Below are 14638 nucleotides of genomic sequence, written 5' to 3'. Positions count from 1 at the left end.
ATGCCAGGGAGGTGAGGCCACTACCCGATAGTCCCCATGTGGGAGGTACTCAGTGAGCGGATCTCATTGAGAGGGTAGCCCCTTATGGAATTAGTGAAAATCCGGGAAGAACATGGTCTCCCCATAGCCCACCTAACCCTAATAAGCCCTCCAATTTAACACCCTACAACACCATTCCTATGGCCTCATTACGACCCAGGCGGTAACCATGGCGCTATTTGCACCATGGTTGCCTCCAAAACCTTACCGATTCCGCCATGGTGAATGGAGCAATTACTGCCCCATTTCAAGATTGGCGGGGCGGTAATTCCCCATTCACCATGGCCCTTCCCCATTCCCATTTGAGCCCCCAATGGGCTCAATGGGAATGGGTAAGGCGCTAATAACGGTACCGCTAATTGCGGTACCGTTATTAGCTCCAAAGTCCCTTTGCGTGTCCTTTCCTTAACGCCTGGAAAACCAGGTGTTAAAGGAGGGCCCGCAAAGGGACCTCGGAATAGGGCGGTAAGGGATTACCGCAGCAGTACCCTTACCGGTACCGGTATTCCCTTACCGCCAGGGTCATAATGAGGACCCTAGTCTTCCTATCTGCTTCCTTGACATGGGAATGCGCAAACAACAAGAGTTTTCAGTGGCCGCGCTGGATGCCAGATGTACATTCGACAGTTTGGATTGGAAATATTTGAGGTTGGTCCTAGAGGGCTTCAGGTGTGGCCAGGAATTCATCATGATGGTGCTTGCCAACTTCCAAATCCCATCAATGCGCTTCACAGGAAATGGGCAGAGCTCGGAACACATCAAAATAAGGCTTGGCACGAGGCAGGGTTGCCTCCTTTCCTCCTTGATCTTCGCAATGGCAATGGAACCGAATCAGACAGGACTGGGGGATCAAGGGGGCGGCATGCGGAAAGGAGACCCATAAAATCACATTATATGCAGATAACATCATGCTCTTCATGAGGCACACCAAAAATACAATGCAGATGCCATGACAAAGCTGCAGAAGTTCAAAAAGGTGTCGGGTTTAACCATTAAATTCTCCAAATATAAAGCAATAAACAATACGGAGAGAAGGGAAGATATTGAGATCCTGGAGAATACATTCCCCTTAATCTGGGAAAGGGAGACCCTAGAGTACCTGGGGGTACACTTAACTAAGGACCTAGGCAAATTGGACAAGACAGACATCATACCCCTCTGCAAACAACTGCAAGAGGACATGCACAGATGGGAAACCCAGGAACTGTCATGGTTCACTCATACCGCGGAAGCGAAGATGACCATCCTTTCCCGTATTCTCTATGTGCTGAGCTCGCTGCCGATAGATATACCCCCTAACATGACCAAAGAACTACAAAAAGCAATATCTAACTTTATATGGCAAGGCAAAAGGACAAGGATAAAAACACGAATTCTGATTTGCCCCGCACTCCTGGGAGCACTGGGGGTCCCGGAGTTTGGCAGATATATAATGGCGGCGCTCCTAGCGCCAATGCTGAGGTGGGTGAGACAAGATGACTTTAAAGGATGGTGCCAGATAGAGCAGTCGGCCACGACAATCCCCCTGAGAACACTGCTAGTGCTAAACGCGGACAAGGGGGGGACCCTGCTGGAAGCGACCAGGATGTCCCTACAAAGCTGGGACAAAGCCCTGGGTTGGAAACACATCCGCCGTGCTATTGACCCACTCACCCTATTGACGCACAACCCAGATTTTACACTGGACCTCCAGTGGAAATGTCGGGAGGGGTGGTTGGATGCCGAAGCACTGACCCTAAAGGACATGTACAGGGAAGGATCCCCCCTGCTCTTCACAGACTGCTAACAGAAATTTGGTATTGGAGAAAAAGAGTGATACAAATACATACAAAGCAGGCATTGGATTACACACCCATTGGTTAAAAAAGTGGGCACAAGGCTATTGGCAGTTCTAGAGTTGACTATGCAGGAGGGTCTATCGGCGAAAGGGGTGGCTAGGCTCTACAGATTACTAAGCAATGCGCAACCAGAGGACAATCTCCTGTACAAAGCAAATTGGGAAAGGGACATGGGTGAACCAGTTTCGGAGGAGGAGTGGAGTCAGAAATGGTCAAGGGCACACGGCTCATCCAAGTGCACCACGATCAAAGAATCGGCGTACAAACTATGCATTAGGTGGTACATGTCCCCCTATCGCCTGCACAAAATCAATACGGGATACCCCCTACATGCTGGAGAAACTGCGGGGTGTGGGGTGATTTGTACCACATGTGGTGGACGTGTCCTAAAGCAGTGACACACTGGAAGGAAGTAAGAGGACACATAAAAGACATCATGGGTGTGCTGCTCCCGATGTCTCCCAGGACAATTCTGTTAGGAGTGACAGTGGAAGGCTCATACGCAATGTCGGGGCTCAGGGCCACCTCTAATCACTCACCTACTGTCAGCTGCGAGAATGACCCTGGCAGAGAGATGGAAGTGTGAGATGGGGCCTACGACAGCCTGGTGGTGGGTCAAGATCTGGGGGGTGATGGCATTGGAAAAGATATACAGGAAGAAACAGATTAAGGTTGAATAGTGCAAAAAAAGTAAACTTAACAAAATAAACTAAACATAAAGGAGCCAATGACAATGGAGGTGCTTTGGAATATAATTGCATACTACAAAAATATATTGAAAGGTCTAATCAATCTGGTAAAAACTTCCAAAAGAAACACGCATATGACGGAAATAGTAAGGAAAAAAATATTTAAAAATGAAATACAGAAACTGGATACGTAGTCACAAAACAATTATGGAACAACAAGATGCAGAAAAAATGTTGGATGTTCTGAGAAATAAAAACACCAAAACTTTTTGAATCTTATAAACGAGATGGAAACATCACAATGTGCAATCCAAAGTGATATGGTAAAAGATACACAATGGGTTGAACATTATATGGAGCTCTTTAAAAAGCAAGGAGCAAGCACTGAACCAGCGTTAACACAATTGGAAGAATGGAACATTGAGATCTCGAGAGAGGACATAGAAGAAAACATCAAGCAAATAAGTTCTTCCCCGATGGGTTAACAAACCACCCTAGCGAATGGTCGAAATTCTGTGAAATGCTCTTTGAGATAATTATAAAAACAAGAACAATACTGGTGTCGTGGAGGTCAGCAATAATTGTACCCATCTTTAAAAAAGGTTTGAGATCAGAAACTAAAAACTACAGACCCATAGTTTCATTAGATGTGTTGTGAAAGAGCTTTGCAACACACATCCTAATCAACTAAATGCGTGGATCAAAAAAACAGGATCATTTGATGCCAGGCAGACAGGCTATGTAAGAGGAGTAGGCTACGGGCTGAACTTGTTCTTATTGAATATAATAAAGATGGAAGCTAGAAGGAAAAGAACAACAGTCTATCTGGCATTTGTCGATCTTGCACACGCTCTTGATGGCGTAGATAGTGAACGGCTGTGGTCCAAGCTGATGTCCTGAAATTGTCCTCCAAGCTTGATAATGGCTATTAAGGAATTACACACAGACACACAGATCCAAATTCGACTAAATATAATGGGTCCACTCTCATGTTCAATAAAAACCTCTTGTTGGATCAACGAAGGGTGCCCGTTGTTCAACATTGTTTAACACATTCATAGCAGATGTGGGCAATGTAATAGAGGAACCCACATCCTTTCCCCCGAGAATTAATGGAAACCAAGTGAATTGGCTGCTATATGCAGACGATATAGTTCACTTAGACCGGACTCCGATAGGTCTCCAGAGAAAATTAACAGCTTTGCAAAAACATATTGACGAAAATAGGCTGGAGATCAATACAAAAAAATTGAGATTAAGCAGATAAGAAATCTAAAAGGCGCTATGAGTCGGAACAGGAAAGCGTTCCAATGGAAACTTGGAAGTTAAACGCTTAACGTTGTAATGCAAGCTCCGTATCTTGGTACACTCATAAACTCAAACATTAATGATGAGCCAATGATACTGAAAATAAAAATGAAATGTAAAGCCTTGGCAGGACAAGGAGCTGTGTTACAAATAAAGGTTTGGGAAATTTTCGATAAAACCAATAGTGACCTTTTACAGAACAAATGTAATCCCGGCCTTGATCCAAGGGGCGGAGGCAATGCTTGGAGGTCCCCATTCGTTATGGCCACAATGTGAAAATATCTTCTGGAAAAGAATCTTACAGCTCCCACAGAGTACACAAACAGCTTGTATTCAATATGAATTGGGCCTAACGTCAATTAATGCCGGGATCATATGGAACACCCTACCCCTACTTAGGAAAGCAATAGGAGTGGATAACTTAAAGCAATTTGAGATTCTAAACATACCTACTCCGCAAAATCCAGAAAGTGTTCTTGACAAATGGATAAAGAACTGTGAAAAGGCCTTGGCCCAACTCGGAACTGATAAGAAAACGCTAATAACAAATCTTGAAGCGGTAAAAAAAGAATTGTGGGCTCTCGACTGGATCAAAACAGTTGAGAAAAGGGCACAACACGCATGTATGCGGACATATCCAGCAGAGGTGAAAGCACGTAACGAGATTCCAAAATACCTTCTAATATTTCCTTGCAAAAGTCAAAGGAGAAGCTTTCTTAAGCTCAGGCTGAGCCTGTTTGAAACAAAGGAAGTTCAACACAGGAGAAAAAAGATAGGCGAACCTGAAGACTTAACTTGCCGATTTTGCGTAAAGGACGAGGAGACGTTGAAACATCTTGTGATCTTCTGCCCGAAATTGAGATCTCTCCGAACAAAATGCATGGGTAAGGAGATTGAACTTTACCCAACTAGAAATGGAGACACCTGGTGGAAAAAAATGTTGGAAGGAGAAGAAAAAAAGCTAACCTTTGCCCTAACATTCTTTTATTCTGATGACTTTTCACCTTGTGATCCTTTAAGATGGACAGTGTACATTAAGCATTAAGATGTTTTTTTTTCAGGGATTATGAATATGCTCCCTGCCCTGTCACTTTTCTTTCTTATACTCCTTCTGGTTTCTCTTCTTTTCTTAATTGTGTGTTTTTAACGTTGATGCATTTAAAAAAAGTTTGTAATAAACTGAATTTTAATTTAAAAAAAAAAATATATATATATGTGCCCTCCTTACAGGGAAATATCTGAAGTTCCTGGCAGTCTGGAACCCCTTCCATGAACAGGCAAGGGATAGAGAAGCACTATTCTTCAGGCCACAAATACTCATAAATACGGACGTCACCTAAGGGCCCAACTATGGACACAACCCGGTAAAGGCCTCCTGGAAGGAATTCAATAATGAGAGAAAACTCTGGTCTTCAAAAGTTGGGGTTAAGAAGGGGGCGGTGCGGGAGAGGGAGGTGGGGGAACTTTGGTGGGTTAATATCAAAAACAGTCAGAGGCAACTGAATAGCCATTAAACCTGGAAACAGGGGCACAATGTGGACAATATGACTTATGTTTTGTTTGGTTTGCTGTCAAATTGATATATGTTGTCTAAGAGTCTGCCTTGGATCAATAAATAAAATTGTTTTAAAGAAAAAAAAACAGTAAGGTAGGGAATACTGGGATGAGGGGAGTCCTCAAGACCAGTACTGGGATGAAGAAGAGTCAAACTGACTCACTAGGAGTCATCAATATAATTACTGAGATGAAGGAGAGCCCCGCTGACTCTCTATGAGTCCTCAATACCACTAGTGAGATGAAGAAGAGTCCAACTGACATGCTATGAGTCCCGAAGATCAGTAATGAGATAGAGTTGAGTCCAAATGACTCACTAGGAATACTCAATTACATTACTGAGATGAAGAAGAGTCCAACTGACTCACTAGGAATTCTCAAGAACAATACTGGTACAAAGAAGAGTCCAACTGACTCACTAGGAGTCTTCAAGATCGATACGGAAATGAGGAGGAGGTGTTGAAGCATCAAGATCACCTTTGTGAATCCTGCTGAGCAGTCTAGTCTTTGCGAATTTCCTATTGGCCCAGACACTAGTGAAATAAATGAGGGGAATTCAACCACAGATGGAGATTCTCCTTGGAGGAACCTGGAGCTCCGGAGCCAGCGGGCAGGAGCCGAATGAAGCAACCACAGTCTAGTTACTTACCCATCAGCAGAGACACTCCAGAGAGCTTCAACATGGTTGGGCTGGGTCTGGAAGCTGGAAACCGAAACACCAGACAATCAAGAGAGCTGGAAGTCTCCAAACAGAGGTGAGAGACCCAGAAAGTCCCAGAAGCAGCCGACAGAGAGCAACTAGAGAAGGATTGGGAAACCAAGAGGCCTGCTGGCATCCCCAAGAGACTATACTGCAGTGGGATATGGGTCGGGGTCCTGCATCCAGTAAGGAGTATCCTTCAGAGCCATCTTCTTCGTGGCAGGCCCTGGGAAGGTGGAAGACCAGGGCTGAACACATCAAGAGAACAAGAAGTAAAATGGGTCTGGGATCCAAAAGCAAGACGCCAAATGGGTGTTTGACCCAAGGGTAAGAAACCATAGGGGTCTGGGGCACAAGAGCAAGAAGCCAAATGGGTTGGGGACAAAAAAGAGAGAGAACCCAATAATACAGGGTCCTGTGACCTGATAACAAAAATACCTGCCAGGATAGTGAACAAGGTACAAACAGTTAAGGATCAGGAAAAGACCAAGCAAAGTGATATATACCACATGGTGCTTGTGGACATTGTAAAAAGCAATCAAGAGGAGGGGTTCCTTCTCATGACACAGTAAAGATGCACATTGTTGGGAGCATTGTGGAAAAGACCAGGGGAAGGGAAATATACCATCTGCTGTTTGTGGAATCAAGAGCAGGGGATCTTTCTCAGGACACAGTGAAAATACAAGACTCTTTCTTCTATGTGCATTATTGAACCTTAAACAAAAGGAAACCTTTTTGAGACTTTTGCTTTGTAATGATTAAAAAGAGCATTTCATTTGAATCACTCAAAGTTAACTTTTGGCAATAATCCTGAAGCAAGAAACTTTTCTTCTGAATCAAAAAGATGTACCCCTTTTGTTTAGTTGAATATAGTGTAAGGGATGGAATTGGGTTTTTGCACACAGGATGACAAACTCTTTGCTTAAGATTGACATCCTGACACATTCCTTAGTATTATACGAGGCAGGGAAACCCCTCTTAGAACTAGGGTCGGACAGGATTTTCTCGTTTGCTTTGCTACCAATACAATTCTATAGCCAGAAAAATACCACCTGTGTGCTGATCTCATCCTTCTAACACCTTTACAGTGTCCAACCTCAACGGCAGTGAAAATTACAGAGAGAAACAAACCCAAGTAATGCTCGCAGCAGGAGAGATGCACTCTACGCTTGGGAGCACTCTAGGAGGAGGACACTTGGGTGCAAATGCAGAGCAGCAGCAAGGTGCTTAACTGGAAGCCTTATTCTTTAACCTTGTGGGAGGCCAGATGCAAGTGTGAAAATGCCATATAGCAGCAAAATGCAATTGTGAGACCCAGGCCATGGACTCTAAAGGAAGAAAAAGCAAGTATGGCAGTGCGAAACAACAGCGACGTTCAACAGAGAGACAGACCTACTCCCTGAACCATAAAACAAGAAAATTCATGTATAGAAGTGGAAGTTCACAGCATAATTCCTTTGTGCAACCCACCCCTGGACCTTAATGTAAGAAAGTGTGGCAGTGCAAAACAACAGAAAGGTTCAACAGTAATTTCCACACCTTGGACCCCCAAAACAAGAAAATGCAAGTATGTCAGCATAAGACTACAGCAACATTCAATTGAGAGACCCACTCTTGGACCCTAGGAGAAGGAAAGGCAAGTATGACAGTGCAAAACAACAGCAAGGTCCAGCAGAGAGACCCAGTCCCTGTCCCAGTCCCTGGACCCTAGGACAAGAACGTGCAAGCATGGAAGTGTAAGACCACAGCCAATTCAATTGTGCAACCAACCCTGGACCCTACGGGAAGAAAATGCTCGTATAGCAGTGTGAAACAACAGCAACATAGAATTGAGAAACCCATCCATGGACTCTAAGGGAAGAAAAAAATGATGCAAGTATGGCTGTGCAAAACAACAGTAGAGTTCAACAATAGGTCCCATACCCTGGACACTAAGCCAGGAAATGCAAGTATGGCAATGTAAGACTACAGCAAAATCCAAGTGAAAGACCCACCCCTGGACCCAAAGGGAAGGAAATGTAAGTAAGGTAGTACAAAATGGCGGAATGCACCACAGATAATCACCAAAACAAATCCTGTACGCATGAAACACTGAAAACATTGTGGAAATGGTTTCTTTACCTTACAGCACTTGAACCAAGGTCAAGGTCTTGGGCAGTTACTGCTCCTATGATGGTGCCGACAGGCGTATCCTCATAAACTTCCATGCTGTACACCGGCTTGCTGAACACTGAGGGCTCATCTACATCCAACACGTTGATCTTTACCGTGGCTGTGTCTTTGAAGGGGCCCGCCGAATGGAACCGATGGTCCAGATGGACATTTGAGGCTTCTACCTTAAAGGTATATGCTTTCTTTGTTTCAAAGTCTAGTGACTGTGGCAAAGACAGAACAACAAATCTCATATAAACATATCAAACTGGTTAACAGTCTTTCACAAACACTTTTTATCTCAATTAGTCCGGAGTTGCTAGGGTAACAGAAATTGTTTCCTAGTGAAACACGCTTGATTAATAAGCATTGCATTATAAAATATGGTTATATTTGGGATAACTTACAAAAGCAATTACTTCACACTGACTTAACCTTTACTACACTCCTTAGACCTATCACCGATTTTGTATGCATAATGACAAATCATTTCCTTTTAAATTGTATCGGGATCTAATTTTCTTTCTTATCTTTAGAGGAAATCCATACACATATCGGGGCAGATTGACTACGCTTTTTTCCAGGAGTAGGTCTGACCTACACTTGACTAAAGTTGAACATAACTCATGAGTAAGTTACTTTAAATACAAAAAAGGACTTACTAATTATTAAGAAAGGAGATTTCAGCAATTTGTCATGTTATGTAGCTGTGGCTGCGTCGAGGAGGAGTCTGAATTGGGAAGATGTACAAGTGTGACCTTACATGTATTCATTAAAATGAAATATTGTCTTGCAGACCTTTGTAAACAAAGTTAAATTAAACTTGAACCCTGCAGGTAAAGTGTTGTATGCAAAATGTGACACCGAAGGGTAATGTACTTGCATGGGTGGGATGTTTGGAGCAAGACACGTTATGTGGTGGAGAATATTTTGGTATTGTAAGAACACATTTAAAAAACTTTTTTTTAAACTTGTAGAATAATAAGACCACCAAGATTGAGTGTAGTGTAAGAAGGCCCTTCTTATTGATCAGATGTAAGTTACTGTACTTGTTATCAACATTGTACTATTGGCTGACATGCTTATGCTATATGGTAACTTGTGTCTTGGAGAGCCGCCTCCCACACACTGTTTTCCTCTATCACTGATATGCATAAAAGCAAACTAACTGCACCTCTTCACTCTCTCCATAGTTTGGTGCTAAACACAAATGACACCACCATGGGTGCAAGGCTTACCAAACATTTTGCACCTTCCACAGTCCTACAGTTTAGACACTCAGAACCTTTCACATGATGGTGCCAGGAGCACAGTGATGTACCGTGCTGTACATAAGCCTATAAAGAGTTATGATAACTTCAAAATAAGAACATTGGTATTGTAGGGGTTTGAACACTAGACCTAAACAAAATCAGATATGGGAGCTGGGATATAACCTTTTCCCTAGCATTTTTAATAATAGGAACTGTTATGATCTCAAATTAAAACACACTGATTGGTAGAAATGTGTGACATTTCTGTAAACAAGTTAGGTACAATTTAAAACAAACAATATAAAATGAGATTGTCAATTGGAAGCAGATATTAAAAGGGACGAGGAGAGTGACCATATGTCAAATGGCTACAAACATGCAAAGCAGTTGTTAACCATTCCGGGCATCAATTTCCTGTTTGCTTTGGTTAGCCCATACATTTGAAAACTAGAAACGGAGAAGAGGGAAACAGAAATGTAAGCAGCATTGGTAATCTAAGCAATGAAAAACTATCTACATTCTGGGGTTCCCCGGCATCTGCTGTTCTGCTCTCCAGCCACTGTCCACACAATCTGCGCCCTCCTATCTCACCCCCACTGATGGCACTTACCTGTCTCCCATCAGCCTAGCTCTACGTGTCCCTTTGAAGTCCATTAGGGGAAAGCACATCGCACTATTGTGTGTCTACCTTTTTTTCCTTTGTGAGTTGCACTTTCTGCTAGCAGCCTACAGACTGCAAACAGCCCACTGGCTGTTTTTTTACATCTTATCCCAACTTGAACACCTTGATTAGCTCACAGAGGCTTATGTAACTGCACCACATAACTGAACTGTTATTGTAAAGTAATTTATTTGCCACAACCTGCATTCCCAGAGGATTCTAAGCACCATCCGTTGGCCGTGCCTCAAAACAAACCTTCCTGGGCCATCAACACCCTGCTACAACCTGGCTGTGAGACTGAAAGCCACCTTGAGTACACTCTCCACTGAGACTGCACTTCTGCAGGTTTCCAAATGTCTCTCTGATGCTCACTACTAGAAACTCTCTTCAGACACAAACATATCCATGATATTGAAGTCTACCATCAAAAAAGGAGACTCCGTGGAGAAATGAGAATGATTTGCAGACTACGCATCAAAGAGAAATTAGAACTAACCAAAAATATCAAATCAAAACAGAAGAACTGGATGACTGCCCGAAAATCTTTGATGTACCATAATGACAGTCAGGCCATGTTACTCTCCATGCATATGAAGAATTAAAAACAAATATGGGATCTTATTAATTAAGCCACGCATAATTCGCAAACATCATTGCAGATAAATACCATATCGGAAGCTGAATGGACAAAATATTGTTCTACTCTATATGCAGCTATAGAGCAATATCATTATGCCAGCCAAAAAGAGAAAGCATCACCTAGCCTAATAAAATTTGACTTGGAGGAGATCAAATTCTATATCTCAAAACGAGAATATCGAGAGCCCCATGGCCCGGACGACTAACAAATTAAATGCTCAAGTAAAATTCGGATCAGTGGGCTGAAATACTACTTAAAATATTCAAGGAAATAATGGAAACCCAGAAGATTCCACCATCCTGGAAAAAATCAATAATCATAATGGTATTTAAAAAGGGGAACAGACAAGAGACTGGCAACAATCAACCAATTGCCTTATTAGATGCTCCGGGAAAACTATTTGCCAGATTGATTATGAGGGATTTGCAATAGTAGCTAAGGGAACAAAAGTTACATGATCCAAATCAAATCAGTTTTGTTGTAGGAATGGCGACCTCCAATTTCAAATGCAAAACATTAAACAGCCCATCCACATGGCCTTCATAGATTTTAAAGCAGCGTTCAACTCTATATCCCAAAATAAGCTATTTAACAAACTGAGGCTGTGCAGGGATGCTGTTAAACATTATCCACCAATTGCATCTCAACACCTTGATTCAAATAAGATTAAATTAAAAGGGTCATCTAAATGAAGCTATTAATACTTTCCGAGGTCTCAAGCAGGAATGTTTTATGGCTTTGTCCCTATTTCATTTCTACATAGCTGACATGAGGAAAGACTTTGAGCAAGTAATCTCCGACTCGCCATCTCTGGGGATGACAAAGATACAATCATTGTTTTATGCATTTGATCTGGTGCTAATTGTGAAGACACCGAAAGGCCTGCAAAATCTACTAATCGCACTTGACAAATACGCAGTTAAAAAGGACCTGGAAATCAATGTGCAGAAAACAAAAGTGTTTTATTATCACCCAGCGAACAAAATAAAGCATAATTACATCAATAAATGGTGCCTAAATATGAAGGTGTTGCAAGTTGTTAACAATTACAAGTACTTGGGAGTTAATATTAATAATCATCCTACTGACTTGCCATATCAAGAGGATATAAGAGGGAAGCTAAACTCAGCAATATCACAAACCAAAATCATACAGACAAGACATGGGAAGTTTTCAAAATGTTACCATTTTATTTACAAAACGTAGTGCCAATCATACTATATGGTCTAGATCTGCCTTGTAATGGGAGAAAATTGAAGGTGCCTATTGGAATTCTATCCTGAGAGTACCAAAATCGCAACCAATGGCAACAATGAGGTTTGAGCTTGCAATACCGTGTTTGTTAGGCTTGTATAAATGGAAAATGTGTTCTCTATACAAAAAATGTCTGAATTAACAAACTAAAAATACCCTTTTGGGCACGATAGCAGACTATATGAAAACATCGAAACATATTTCTGACTAAATGGACAAGATTCATTGAGCAAACATTGGCAGAGGCAGATATATCAGAAGAACTATTGGTCGAAAACCCAATGCGAGCTGAAACAAAATTGCTACAGTTTGATTGGAACCAAACCATGACAAAAAGCAAGATATTTAAAACAAGCAATACTGATTGCTGCATGGAAAAGAAATTGCGGCAAACAGCACCGTATCTCTTGAAGTTCCTGTGTCTGACCTTTAGACAAGCCTACATGCATTTCCGCTTGAATTTGTATAATACGAGAGAAATCCAAGCAAGAAGAAGGATAATAGCAAAAAGTGAGAATTACTGCAGATTTCTATGCAATCATAGAAAACCAGAGATATTACAACATGAACTATCTGAATGCCCGAAGATATTAGAAGAAAGGAAAACATTCTTTGACTCACTATTTGAGGATTACAGGATTCTGAAAGTGGAAAGCTTGTGGCTGCACCTTTTACACTTGCAGAGACCAAAAGTGCAAATAGCTATTGTCAAGTTTATAAAAACCATGGACCTCACATAGAGGGCAAGCTTGTTATGTACATAGTAAGGTTGCCATCTACCTTGGAATCATTTGCATTTTTAGACTTACGAAAATGGTGATTGAGGGCAATATGAAAGTTTTATATGTATAATTATGAATGTTCAAGTAAATATTTTTACAGATTTCTTAAACCAATAATCAAATTATAAAAAAAAAAGAAAAAAAAAAGAAAAACTCTGCTTTACTCGTCCTCTTGGCCTTTTAGACGCTTTTGACACTGTCTACTACTCCTCTCCCCTCATCACTCTGCAGGACCATGGAATTTGCAAATCTGCTCTCGCCTGCATTGCTCCTTTGAAATCTACCTCAACTTACAAAGCTTTGACCCCACAACTCTCCCTCCCAGTGTTCCACAAGGATCTCTCCTTGGACCTCTGTTCTTCACCCTAAATTCCTGTTCCCTATACAAGCTTATCTTATCATTTGGCTTTTAATCTCACCTCTTTGCTGATGACACTCAGATCATGTTCTCCATTCCCTCCTTCACCCCAGTCATATTGGAATGGAGAGAAGACTGTATCACTGAAAACTGCCACTCAATGGCTTGCTAATGCCTCTTGCTGAACTCTTAAAAATGAAAATCATTTTTCTCTCGGTTTCCAATGAAATCCCTCTGCTCCCCTTTGTCTATCCTGCCAGACCTTTTTGGTCCCTTACCAAAGCATCGCAAGCTTTGGGACTTCTTTGGTAGGGAGCTCCGACAGCAAAAATGCATCATTATCACAAATATGTTGCTTATATTAACCTTAACAAAATTTGAAAAATGTTTCCACCAACCTATCAAAACTTTAATATGCACCTTTTTGCAATCTAGACTACTGCTCATGCCAATAGTTTGTCCTTCTTTCTATCCCTACCTCCCTCTACACAACGTCTTCAACTTCTCTCTCTGCACGCTCTACAACCTACCCCCAATTTCCCCCCACTTCTACTTACTGACACCATGCTAGTTGGCTATCCATGGAAAGCCGCTCCATCCATTTCCTTTCAGCTAGTCTGCAAAGATATCAATGGCCATGCATCTCAGTACCTGGTTGTTTGTACCTCTCTCTCCGCTCACCATACCATTCACATCCTCTGCACTCAACCTCACTGTCCCATGCCCACCTGCACATCCTCTCACTTATACTCTTTTTTCTTACTCCTCCCCCTCAATTGGAACCCAAAGCCCATCACAATCAAAGCCAGCCTGACTGTGAATCACTTCAAAGTTTGACCTAATCTTCACAGCTTCCCATGCCCTTCACCACATGGTCTCTGACCCTACTACTCCCTACAGTGCCATATGATGGTGAAATGTTGTATTGTTGTACATTACTCCTCTTTTGTTTAAAACACTTTCCCTTTAGATCAATGTTACCTCTGTAATACGCCTGTTTCTTTTTTTATTTGTGTCCCCGGTATTAGTCCCACTTCATTCATACCCTCATGAACTGGTTCACCATTTGCTCTTATATTTGTCATATTGCACAGGCACAAGCTCATATACGTATGCACATGTTTCACAACCACTGCATTGGTGGTTTAGAAGATCATAAATGTGACATTGAAAAAAAGAGCTGCCTTGTGAGTTAGGTTGGAACCTTTCCATTACTGCCTTTCAATGAGAACCTTTATGACACAAAATAGCCTGCAAATGGCCTACACCTACAGCAAAATAATTATAACAGGACCACTTGTGAAACATATGTCTGGCAAACATGACTTCTACTGATAAAATTGGTTCTGGTTTTCAACAATTGCAACCACTTGAAATGCAAATGCAGTCAAAACTGTGGTGGTGGAGGAAG

At 41.9% G+C, this 14638-nt stretch overlaps 1 protein-coding gene across 1 annotated transcript in view; it reads right to left on the bottom strand.

Annotated features, from left to right (window-relative positions):
- The window catches only part of CDH12 (cadherin 12), a 1497293-nt gene that overhangs the window by 166437 nt on the left and 1316218 nt on the right, over positions 1-14638 (bottom strand). Inside the window, exon 6 of the mRNA XM_069613705.1 lies at positions 8250-8503. Coding sequence (XP_069469806.1) covers positions 8250-8503 — 254 coding nt within the window. The remainder of the gene's footprint in view (positions 1-8249; positions 8504-14638) is intronic.

The sequence above is a fragment of the Ambystoma mexicanum genome, chromosome 5p (assembly GCF_040938575.1).
Source record: "Ambystoma mexicanum isolate Mex_15411 chromosome 5p, UKY_AmexF1_1, whole genome shotgun sequence".
Taxonomy (NCBI): Eukaryota; Metazoa; Chordata; class Amphibia; order Caudata; family Ambystomatidae; genus Ambystoma; species Ambystoma mexicanum.
This window is presented reverse-complemented; position numbering and strand designations above follow the sequence as displayed.